At 44.7% G+C, this 12,563-nt stretch overlaps 1 protein-coding gene across 3 annotated transcripts in view; it reads right to left on the reverse strand.

The window, feature by feature from the left end:
• TTF2 (transcription termination factor 2) overlaps positions 1-12,563 on the reverse strand; it is a 52,864-nt gene that overhangs the window by 23,422 nt on the left and 16,879 nt on the right. For all 3 annotated transcript variants that reach the window (XR_009735029.1, XM_061409859.1, XM_061409868.1), the window contains 7 exons: positions 11,526-12,524; positions 11,097-11,211; positions 10,354-10,536; positions 8,466-8,593; positions 5,890-5,971; positions 3,265-3,375; positions 1,529-1,679 (listed from right to left, as the gene is read on the reverse strand). Coding sequence is in view for 2 of the 3 variants with exons in the window: in XM_061409859.1 (XP_061265843.1) it covers positions 1,529-1,679; positions 3,265-3,375; positions 5,890-5,971; positions 8,466-8,593; positions 10,354-10,536; positions 11,097-11,211; positions 11,526-12,524 (1,769 nt within the window). In the remaining variant the exon portion in view is untranslated. The remainder of the gene's footprint in view (positions 1-1,528; positions 1,680-3,264; positions 3,376-5,889; positions 5,972-8,465; positions 8,594-10,353; positions 10,537-11,096; positions 11,212-11,525; positions 12,525-12,563) is intronic.

Raw genomic sequence — 12,563 nt, forward strand, 5'->3', positions numbered from 1 at the left:
GTTCTGTAATGGATTCGTGAAAACCCATTCATCTAGCTTTGATATTTGGGCACAAAAATACATGCTGTACACTTTCAGCTCACCTCGCCTATACTCTTTACATGTAAAGATTCTTAATGAAAAGCACAAATCTTTCTCCAAGGAAGCTTAATATTGTGGACCTGAGAGAACTTCAGTAAATACTTTCAATAAAGACGACATGTGAATTTGGACAGGCAGTGATGCCTACTTGTTGCCTGAGCATCATATAAAGGTATATGATTGAGAATGATTCCTATCAGTCAGCTAGTGCACTCAGGACACCAAACCCAGTACAATCAAAATGCAAATCATATAAGATGGAACTGACTTCTAAACAAAAATCTATAGTACCCAGTGCCAGAGAAGGCGTGCAGAATGGCCACTACTGCCCTGATTCCTTTCGTCTGCTGAAATGACTACCAGTCATGAGAGCTGGTGTGCCCTTGAGACTTAGGGTCACGATTCTGGCAATTCACCCCCGAGAGACTACTGGGTTGTTCTTTAAGAGATAAAATGTCCAGTATCAGAGGTTGGGGAGAGAGATTACTTAGACGGAAAAACAACTCAGTTCTTGACTAGATCAGCAAGTATTCAATCCAGACCATCATATCATAATTAAGAACAAAAACAGGTCCTTTAAAACCGAAAGACAAAGAATAGGACTACAATCACCATCTGGGGAAACATTTTCTTTCCTCCTTCCTGGACATCCCCTTTTAGGATTTCAGTTAGGTTTAATCCTAAACTTTTGAATCTAAACTTCTTAGATGGTTCACATATGAAAAATACAGCCATAAACATTTAACTAGCATATATCCGGAGAAGGCGATGGCACCCCACTCCAGTACTCTTGCCTGGAAAATCCCATGGACAGAGGAGCCCGGTAGGCTGCAGTCCATGGGGTCACAAAGAGTCAGACACGACTGAGCGACTTCACTTTCACTTTTCACTTTCACACATTGGAGAAGGAAATGCAACCCACTCCAGTGTTCTTGCCTGGAGAATCCCAGGGACGGGGGAGCCTGGTGGGCTGCCGTCTCTGGGATCACACAGAGTCGGACATGACTGAGGCGAATTAGCAACAGCAGCATATATCAACTAACCATTAATAGTATATCAAGATGCTCTGTTAAGACTGAGTTGGTTCCATTTACACTAACAGAAAAAGAATGTGGATTTGGAATCAGATATTCAATCATGAAATAATTGTGACATATCCCTTTTACCAGGGGAACTCCGCTACTGCCTAGCTGATGATTCAGGCATCTCAGGCTAACTTGCACGGCAGCTTGTTGAGAATGGTAATGGGATATAGCTCCAAACACCAATCCCTCTCAAGATGCATCCCTCAGCACAGGCAAAGGCTGTTGGGTGATGACAGTGCCTGTGGTCTTCACAAATACCATTAGCCTTGATTAAATGAAATACCAGAGCACACAAAGGCCAAGATGACCCTTCAGCCAAGACGCTGGACACCTCGTACTGACGGCAACTTTTCTGCACTTACACTTTTGCATGTTGATTCCGGTTTGGCCCATGATAGAGACAGACTCTTAATCTGTTGTGGCTCACATGTTTCTCCACCTCGTTTTTCCAATGATGGATCAGAGAAGCAGGACAGATGATTAGTGTTCCATGAGAAGTGAACTCAGAGGAGTCTTGAGAGGGGGGAAAAAATCAACACCCAGTTACACTCATTAAATAGCTTTAACTTCTTCAAGGCATTACCTCTTTTCCTTGACTGATGTCTATTCATTTAATCAATATTTTAACAACTGTTGCTCTTATTTCTTCATATAGCTTATACCTTGGAGATACTGCAGGCTGGGATCCAGACCACAGCAATAATGTGAATATCACAATAAAGACAGTCACACAAAACGTTGCAGTTTCCCAGTGCATGTGAATATTTATGTTTACACTACATTATGGTCTACTAAGTGTTCAATAGTATAATACTTTTTAGATACTGTTTAAAAAGATATATAGTTTAATTTAAAAATATATATTTATTGCTAGACAGTGCTAACATCATTTGTAATCTTTTTACTGATAGAGGGTTTGAAGTATTCCAACAATTACCAAAATGTGACATGGAGACATGAAGTGAGGAAATGCTGGTGCGACAACAGTGCCAAAACCACAGGGTTGACACAGCCCCTCAACATGTAAAAACAAAACAAACACTATTTGTGAAGCACAATAAAACGAGGTATGCATGAAGTGGAATAGAAACTGGAAAAAAATAATCTTTTAACTCAAAACAATTATTTGTTTCTTTTCCCCTATAAAAGTGGAAGAAAGAGAGGCTAAAAAGGGAGAGGAGAGTGGCTAGTACATTTCTTCAGTTTAAAAAACCAAAAAACCTCAATGCACTTTCCCAGTGGCGAGAAGATAGAAGCTGGGTCATTTCCTAACTCTTCGTTGATTCATTAGAGGGCAGTATTATTACCTTCCTTTGAAAAGCATACCTTAATTACATTCATACTGAAGAGTAAGTACCGAATCCTCTAGGATAAGCAGACATGACTTCAGAACCAGATGGTGATGGCGTGTTTGTGCCCGTGCCCCTGTGCATCTGCAGTGCACACAGGCTGCTGCTCCACACAGGGACAGAGGACCCAGCTGCAACAGTGGTCAGTGGAGGCCCTGAGAGCAGACGGCCAGATCCTTTGACTATCTAACCAACTGAGAAATGTACTTGTGTACATGCAGTTTACATGTGGTGTCATCTCTATGTAATATACAGGACCTTTAAAGTACTTATACAGTTACTACATTTTAAAAGCAGAGATAGAAATAAGAAAAACTCTCTAGAATATGGAAATTTCTGGAATTTCAGAAACATGGAAAACTGTCTACTATGGTGGCTGAAGTCTGAATTTGTTACAGATCTTCCTTCAGAAAATAATATTTTAATTATTTGGGTCTACCCTGTAGTTATGTTCTCAACATTAACAAAAACAATCATTAGGTTTAAACTAACATTTTTAGACTTTTAGCTGCCACCATAAAACTGTTTCTAATCACAGGTCAAGCTAATCTTATATTTAAAGGAAAAAAATGATCACTTCTAGTTAGCATATTCAGTGTCAGAAATGATACTATAGGAAAGTAACAGTTTTCCAAAAAATTAACTATGACCAAAGGCATCCTTTCATGGCTGAAAAACTTCCACTCCCCACTGCCTTCCACCCACGCGTGACTTAGGAAGCAGCAGGCAAGCAAGACACTCAGGAATACCATTTTTGGAAAGCCAAGTCAAAGCCGTGGTTTCGTCCTTTTCTTTGCTTTTCTTTTGGGTCAGAATGAGTGCAATCATTGTCAGGGTTTTTCCTAACCCCATATCATCCGCTGGAAAATGAAAACAAAAATAAGAGAGGTAATTACTTTGGGCAAGGAATCAGTTCAACTTCAAGAGATGCGGTCCAGGGTAGACATCAGCCTGGTCCCCCTCCTGTCAGCACCACTCCAGTCGCTGTGCTTTGCCTCCTCTAATGAAGTCTTTGTCTTTTTAAAATGAACACTAACCGTTGCCATTTATTTTGTGATCTAGGTCACAGACATTTATTATGACCTCTGTAAAATTTAAAACTTATTATTTAGATCTTATTTGAGTCTCTGTGTTTTATTGTCACTTATCCAGTACATTCATTGGTATCTCTCTCAGTTTGATGATGTTGCCTGTGTGTATGCTAGTCTCTCAATCGTGTCCGACTCTTTGCGACCCCATTGACTGTAGCCCACCAGGTTCCAAAGTCCATAGAATTCTCCAGGCAAGAATACTGGAATGGGTTGTCATTCCCTTCTCCAGGGGATCTTCCTGACCCAGGGATCAAACTCAGGTCTCCTACATTGCAGGCAGATTCTTTACCATCTGAGCCACCAGGGAAAGTTCCAGATGTTGCCTAGTTGCCTTATTTATTACCATGCAAAAGCAAAAAGGTCCCAGTAGATATATCCTACTACCCAATTTACTACTGCAATTCTGGAGTTAGAGTTAACTCAAGACAGTCCTCACCATCCCCTTAACTTGAATTCATCAGTGAAGGTCATAAATTAGCATTTCTTGGGTACCATCATCGTGCTAGTTGCTGATCTTATCCAATTTACCATTTACACCCTATAAAGTGGTATTATCTTCTTTTTAACGGATTAAATATGCATTCTGACATAAGCAGAAGTAAAATGTCATAACATGGGCTCTGGTTCAAGTTCTGGCTCGGCCACTGTGCAGAAGAGTTACCACAGCAGCTGACTACTCTCCTCTGAAAGGCCAGCTTACAAGGCTGGCTCTCGGCTAGCACTTGGAACTCATTTCAGGAGGGGTGCCCCCCTTCCCAGACTGGGAAAAGTGGCTCACTGCACCTTAACTGCTTGGACCCACAGTACAGTTTATACTGAATGCCTGCTTTCCCTCTGGGAATCTAGAATTTCAGTACCTGCCAGCCTGAAGCTGCCTATGTGGGTTTTTATCCCGCAGTAAAAATCCTGGGTGCCAAGTCTCTAACAAGCTTCCGTGGTTGGCAACGTTTTACCTGTGTTTTCATACATTGCTGCTGGGAGATTAAGTACACAGAGTGACTCCACTGGGACAGGACTTGAACCCGGTTTCCCCTAGACTGTGCCCCATGTGCCTTTTTCCCTCGCTGATTTTGATTTGTATCAAATCAAAATAACTAAATTATTATTCAGTTTATTTGACTGCAATAAATTCCACCCATGAATATGATGCTGGGAAAGATTGACGGTGGGGGGCGACAGAGGATGAGATGGTTGGATGGCACCATCAACTCAATGCACATGAGTTTGGGCAAACTCTGGGAGATGGCGAGGAACAGGGAAGCCTGGAGAGCTGCAGTCCATGGAGGTCACAGAGAGTCGGACATGACTTAGCGACTGAACAGCAACATATGACTATATGCTGTGCATTCTACAAATCATCCAACCAGGAGGTGAGCTTGGGGACCAAGACACAGCCACTTACTAGCCGTAGCGGACCTCTGTCACGTTTTCTGGAAGTTGAACACCCTGGAAATTTTTAGTGTGATGAGGCTCCAAAGCAGAGCCTGGAAAACTTGCTTCCTGCCTCCTCTGTAGCTAAGGCACCAGCAGCAAGACCAGGCTCTACAGAGACTTACACTCACAGCAGACTTTGTTTCAGATGTCAGCAACTTCAGAAGATGAGGGTCCCCGTGAAGCCCTCTCAACAGGAAGGGCTGGAGACAGCAGTGTGTGGCCCTGGGGAGTGGTGCTTTCCTCTACTGCTCCGAGGCACGGAGCAGCCGTATCATTCTCACAGGACATTCCATTGGTAACCTGACTCTGGCCATTGCTCCTAGAAGTCTGGCCTCCAAGCTTGGCCCTGCACATTTTCCAAAGATTCCGTGGACCACCAGAGAATAAACCCTCCCTCTGCTTCATCAGCCAGAGTCAAGTCTCTACTGCCTGCAGCCAAGACCTGACTGATCCTATGGCAGTGTACTCTGGAGCACGTAACTTAATCTTCCTGATTGATGTTATGGCTGTGTACTCTGGAGTGTACAGCTTACGCTGCCTGACTGATGCTATGGCTGTGTACTCTGGAGCGTACAGCTTACGCTGCCTGACTGATGCTATGGCTGTGTACTCTGGAGCGTACAGCTTAAGCTTCCTGACCGATCTTATGGCTGTGTACTCTGGAGCGCACGACTTAAAGTTTCCTGACTGATCCTATGGCTGTGTACTCCGGAGCATGTGGCTTAAGCTTCCCACACTACAGTTTCCTCATCTGTCAAACAGGGTGTTAGAGTAGCTACCCACAACAGTTGTTGAGAGGACTGAACAAAGCAATGTATCTGTGGGCTCTTATCCTAATTCGAGACTCACCCAAAATTCCTCCTCGTGGCTTCTGGCTTTCCCGCCATAGCAGCCAGGCTAATGCCTGCTTCTGGTGTGGCAGCAAAGAGATCTGACAAAGGTAATAACCGAAAGTTAGGTACCGATTTCTGATGAGAGGCTATGCTGGAGCCTGGCCACATGGATTCCCTCCTCCACTCATTTATTTTCTGTAAGTGACCCTCCCAATCTTCTGGTTGTCAGATAAGCCGCTCCTTTCACCTTGAAGTCCTGGACTCCACTCTCTCACTGAGGGCCACATGTCCTGGCCTGCCCAGGACAGGTTTCATTCATGCCGACTGCCCAGCCTGTCTATCAACGGCTGCCTCTGTTCCTCTCAAGTGACTGCTGCTTTGTCTGCTTCATCAGCCCAAGTCAAGATCTCTGAGTAATCACCCTACTTCCACCAGCCGTCCTGCTGGCTCTTCCTCGTTATCTCTGCAACGTGATTCTCCCCTCTGTGGGCAATGTCTCAGTCTGCAGTGCTAGTCATAAACTGATGGCCCTTTAACTGGGGGCCTCCCTGCTAGTCTTCCCTTCATCCAGTTTATCTGGAATTCTGCGACATAAGTAACTTTCTTAAAACATCCCTGCTCAAATTTCTACAGTGATTCCATAACATCTCTTAAGCTGTGCTATGCTTAGTCATGTCCAACTCTTTGCAACTCCGTGGACTGTAGCCCGCCAGGCTCCACTATCCATGGGGATTCTTCAGGCAGGAATACTGGAGTGGGTTGTTATGCCCTCCTCCAGGGGACCGTCCCAATCCAGGGATCGAACCCAGGTCTCCCACATTGTTGGCAGATTCTTTACCATCTGAGCCACCAGGGAAGCCCAAGAATACTGGAGTGGTTAGCCTATCCCTTCTTCAGGGGAATTTTCTGACCCAGGAATCAAACCGGGGTCTCCAGCATTGCAGGTGGATTCTTTACCAGCTGAGCTACTAGGGAAGCTCCCTCTTATGCTGCTGCTAAGTCGCTTCAGTCATGTCCGACTCCGTGCGACCCCAGAGACGGCAGCCCACAAGGCTTCCCCATCCCTAGGATTCTTCAGGCAAGAACACTGGAGTGGGTTGCCATTTCCTTCTCCAATGCATGAAAGTGAAAAGTGAAAGTGAGGTCACTCAGTTGCGTCCGACTCTTCACGACCCCATGGACTGTAGCCTACCAGGCTCCTCCATCTATGGGATTTTCCAGGCAAGAGTACTGGAGTGGGTTGCCATTGCCTTCTCCTCTCTTATGCTATCCTAGTCTAAATTCCTCCACCAATGCTAGGCTCCATAGCAAGAGATTCTTTGTGCTAAGTTACACCACCTGCTGCTCCGAGCTCAGGGGCTGCTGTTACCTGATCATCACTTATTAATATCAATATCTTATCTTCCCTCCGACCACCACTCCCTCTCACTGGAGTGTTTGGTTTCTACCCTATCTAAAGGCTTGCAGTTTCTTTAAAGCACAAATAATACTGCTGACCTAGAAAAACTTTTCCTTTGTTTCAAATGCCTTTGTACTTTGCATACACTTCACAGTATGTGACAATGCACATTTTCTGTCTTACAATGATTGTCTAATCATCTTACATTGATTGTACATGCATTTTCACTCCAACTAGTTCATTAAAAGCAGCAATTCCTCTGCATCCTTGTGGCGCCTATTGAAGCTCAATAAATGATAAATGCATCTGTTACTGCTACAGACATATAACATAATGATGTTAAAGAAAAAAAAAGTGTTTTTTATTTTAACTGCTAAACAGAAAAAAAGAAAACACCATAAGGGAAACCACTTGAGTGTGATTTGTAGAAAAGATATGTCACAATAGCTCTCTGGGACGTCCCTGGTGACAAAGTGGAAAAGAACTCACTTGCCAACGCAGTGGACACAGTTTCCATCCCTGGTCCAGGAAGATTCCACGTGCCGTGGAGCAACTCACCCCAGCACCACAACTCCTGAAGCCCACACCCTGGAGCCCATTCTCCACGACAAAAGAAGCCACCTCAATGAGAAGCCTGTGCACCTCAAGGAAGAGTAGCACACCCTTGCCGCATGCAACCAGAGAAAGCTCATGTGCAGCAACAAAGACCCAGAGCAACCAAAACAGCTACTGCTGCTGCTGCTAAGTCGCTTCAGTCATGTCCGACTCTGTGCGACCCCATAGACGGCAGCCCACCAGGCTCCTCCATCCCTGGGATTCTCCCGGCAAGAATACTGGAGTGGGTTGCCATTTCCTTCTCCAATGCATGAAAGTGAAAAGTGAAAGTGAAGTCGCTCAGTCGTCTCTGACTCTTAGTGACCCCATGGACTGCAGCCTACCAGGCTCCTCCATCCATGGGATTTTCCAGGCAAGAGTACTGGAGTGGGGTGCCATTGCCTTCTCCGAACCAAAACTAAAAACACATAAATAAAACTTTTAAATAGTACATTAAAAAAGAAACCAAAAAGGACTATTTAAAGAAAAACAACGAAGAATGGCACTCTGGTAGGCACTTTCCCAATGGTTGGGCCCCCTCCTCGTGGGCGCTAGGGCATTATCCAGGATACTCTGGCCTGCGGGCCTTCCCAGCTCACCTTCAGCCCAGCTGGATCCTCTGCCATGGCGGTCTCCCCAGGACAAGACTCAAGAGATCGATGCAGCTCATCAATGGCTTCACTTGTGATCTTCCACACTGCGTGAAGGCCATTCTGGCTCACAGCGCCTGCAGACAAATCAAGGTTGTGAGTATTACATCATGACCAGAGCTGCAAAAAGGCAATTCCTTATTTGCCAGATGATGGATCTGTAAGGGCTAAAAAGTCTTGCCTCCAGATTCTCCCAGCCGCTCCGGCTCCTTCAGCCTCATTCTCTGTATGTCTGTCTTTTAAAGTTCACATTAACAAGTGCTCTAATAAAGTCTAATAAAGGACAAAGTAATAGAAAGTATAATTAAAATATAAGATAATCTACAATATTTTTTATTTTTTTTTCAGCTTTGAAGAGGTGGCAGAGAAAACAATACCATCAGAATTTTTGGAAAAAAAGACCCCTGGGGCTGGATTCCAAGAAGAAAAGCCAGCAATAGAAGAAAGCATGCTACAAGTTGTCAAACTTCAGAGAGAGAGAGAGCCCCAAATACGCACATCCCAAGATGCCTGCTCTGCACCAGGAATACTTCAGTGCTGGAGACCACTCATTCTGTTAATACACAGAGAACTTCTACTGAGGTTAGGTAATAAATACAAGCACCTTAGCTGGTTGCAAATTTAGGGATGAAGTGCCCAAATAAGAGATTTCTAAATGAATAAAAATTAATTATCCAAAAACAAAAAATTAATTATCCAATTAAAAGTGAAAATGTTTTTAAATGAAAATCTATTTTAATGGGATTCTTTCCTAAACATATTACATAACTTCTTACATTAATAATCCACCTTAATTTCTCTAGGCAACTCCATCACCATGGTGATGACTGAATGATGCTGTCATGCAGCAGGTTTCTTCAGTCTGAAGCATAGCTTAAGCATGCCACTGGACTAAATATGTTTTCTTTTTTGTTTCAGTGGAAGTAGTTAATTCACAACACTGGGTTAGTTTTAAATGTACAGCAAAGTGACTCAGTTATATGTATTTTTTATATATATTCTTTTCCATGATAGGTTATTATAAGATATCCCAGTGCTATACAGTAGATTCTTGCTGCTTATCTATTTTACCTATATAAGTACATTTTCTCTGTGCCCTTTTAGAGGCATCCTTGTGTCACATGGCACCCTGTCTATCCCTTACCCTCTTCTGACTACTGCTTTTCAACTTTTCTCCCCTCCCTCCGGTTTTCTTTTTTCTCTCCTTTCCTTTCCACATCCTGAGCAGTTCTCAGGAGAAAACTGGCTTTTGCTTTTCTCATCACTGTCAGCCCACCCAAGTTCCTGTGTCCTGGTCAGTAAACCATACGATCATATTACACAGCTGAGGCTCTCGTGGGGATCCTTCTCCTGCAGCTGCTTCAGAATTCATTGCTGTCTGTAGAGTTCAGGATGGAAACGCTCATTTAAATAGGGTGGTGCTGCTCTCTGTGGGTTTATTGGTCATGGTCACATACTCCCCTACTCTGCCTCTGCGCACACGCACACACACACACACACACACACACAGGACTACAAACATATCCCCTGGTTTGCCTTCCTCCTCACGATGTGAGTTTGAGTTTTCACTCACAAACATTTAGTAGATGACTCCCACATGCCGGCCACCAAGCTGGTTGATTAAGGGCCATGAACAAGGTCAATGAACAGGGCAGACACAGTCTCTGCTCTCAAGAAGATCTAAATTACACTGTGCAAAAACTCAGCTGCGCACCACCAGCTTTATTACCCACCACAGAATGGCTTCTCCCTTCTCAGGGACACAGAGGCAGCTATGAGGCCGCACTTCACTTGTAGCTGTAGCTATTCCCCCCAGGGCCAGGCCCTCGGATCTCACCTCCACAGCACTGGCCAGACCCTCCGGCAGCTTCCTGGTGGGCAGCCTTCAGTCCTCGAGAACCCAGAGGCCAGAGATCCTGACCCTGCAGGGGTTTGGGAGGCACCAAGTGGGGAGGGTCAGTGGTCTCTTTGGTGAAATTACTCTGCTGAGGTTCTTGAGTGTTACTCTTCTCCTTAGTGTCTGCTCAAAACACAGGGAAAAACAGATTACACTTCAGGAAAGTGAAGGAATTCTATGAGCGAGGTGAGGTCAAGAGGGTGGGATCACCATGAGCAGGGGAAGCCTTCCTAGAGAGTGTAGAATTTAAACCGCTTCTTAAACAATGGGAAAAGACTTGAGTCCACAGGAAATAGGAGGAAATTTTTATCAATCACAGATGCAACTTAAAAGGAAGCTCTGAAACAGACAACGAGATGGGCAGGTGAATGCATCAACCTATTCTTTCAATGTCAGGAATTGGTCCTCAGATTTTTTTTTTTAATTTGTTTTAAGTATTTACTGAACTTATTCCATTGCTCCTCTTTTTAGGTTTTGGGTTTTTTTGGGGGTGTGGGGCCACGTGGCATCTGGGATCTCGTCTCCCCTATCAGGGACTGAAGCTGCACCCCCTGCATTGGAAGGTGAAGTCCTAACCACTGGGCAGTGAAGGAAGTCCCCCAACCTCTTCTTCATCGAAATTGCTCTTGAATATCTTGTGAAGTTCATGCAAACCCCAAGTTCAGGGGCAGAACCCCTTTTACCTTGCTCTGGGGAGAGGGCCAGGGCACTGAGCGCTTCCTCCAGCTCCTGAATTTGCTTGAACAACTTCTGACCCTTGTCTGGAAGAGCCTGGATGTTCACCGATGCCAGTGTGCTCTGGAAAACAGATCCTATAAAATGGGTCACTCGCTCCTCTCGAGGTGTCAGAGGTAGTTTCAGATTAAAGCAGCCCAGAAAGCTAAAACTGTGACATTAGTCTTTTAGCCGTATGTGTGAAAACCAGAGCCTTTCTTCTTTCTAAACCCAGCTGATTTACCAATCCTGAACATATAAACACAGCAAAAGGCAGAAACTAAACATCCACCTGTGAGACCTTCCTTACACTGATATATCTCACTTGCTCGTGGCGTACCTTACCTGCCCACAGAAGCGATGCTCCGACCTTATAGACAAACACAGGTAGTAGTTACCTTCCTTTGTTGCAGTTGTGTTGTGAGGAACACACGTTGGGCTGCTGGGTCTGAAGGTTCTCCCTTCTTGGAAACACCCGGGGCTGAAGAAACTTTTCTTTGCACACTCTGACCAGGGAGTTTAAGGTTCTTCTCCTGTGTGTCTGGAGGCAAGTCAAAGAGTAAGGGGCTCCTTGGCTTAGACGAAACAAAAACAACGTCATCGTCCTCACTGTCACCACTGCTTGTGCCAGCGTCTCGCCCCTCTCCTGCAGGATGCCCTGTGGCCAGTGGTGCAGGCTGAGCAGCTGGTTCCTTTGGAGCAGGCATGTCCCGGGTCTCCGACTGAGCCTGAAAATGGCCCTGGAGCAGACTCTTTTGGAGGGTCTGTGTGCTTGGGTCATTCCCTGTCTTTGTTTCTCTAGCCTCCCAGCTCTTAGGGTGCTCCTTGTTGAGGTGCTCCTCTTTCAGGGGCTGGCTTATTGAGTGTTGACTGTGAACAATTGGAGGCAAAGGCTTAGTTTCCTCTTCTGTCGGAGGTTCTGATTCTTTCTGGACAGAATGACTCTCACTATCTGACTTCACCTGAAATGCAGATGGTTCTCTGAGCACATTTCCACGGACCTGTTTGGATTTCATCTCTAAAAGGTTTCTTTTGTGCATCCCCTCTATCTCCTTTGCTTCACACTGAAACTCTGTCTTCTCCCTTTGCTGCTTGTCTTGAACTGCAGATTGTTTTTTCTTTACTCCCAGGCCAGATGAGAGCTCCTTCTCCGACCAGCACTTAGATTCTGGCTTCTGTTCCTTCTTTGGATCCAGGAGTGGATCTCCCTTTTCTCTTTGCTTCTTATCAGCTGTCTTTTCCTCATCTTCACCTTTGATGAACTGTTTCCAGACGGATGGTTCTTGATTCTTATCAAGTACCTTGAACGGGTTTCTCTGGTGGCTGGAAGGATAATGAGATGGCTCAGAGGCAAGCTGAGACTTACTGGCTCCAGAATGTTCTTTAGAATTAGGATCCTAAAAGACAAAGGAAATAATCTAATCTTAATATAAAAT

This window comes from Bos javanicus, chromosome 3, assembly GCF_032452875.1.
Source record: "Bos javanicus breed banteng chromosome 3, ARS-OSU_banteng_1.0, whole genome shotgun sequence".
Classification (NCBI taxonomy): domain Eukaryota; kingdom Metazoa; phylum Chordata; class Mammalia; order Artiodactyla; family Bovidae; genus Bos; species Bos javanicus.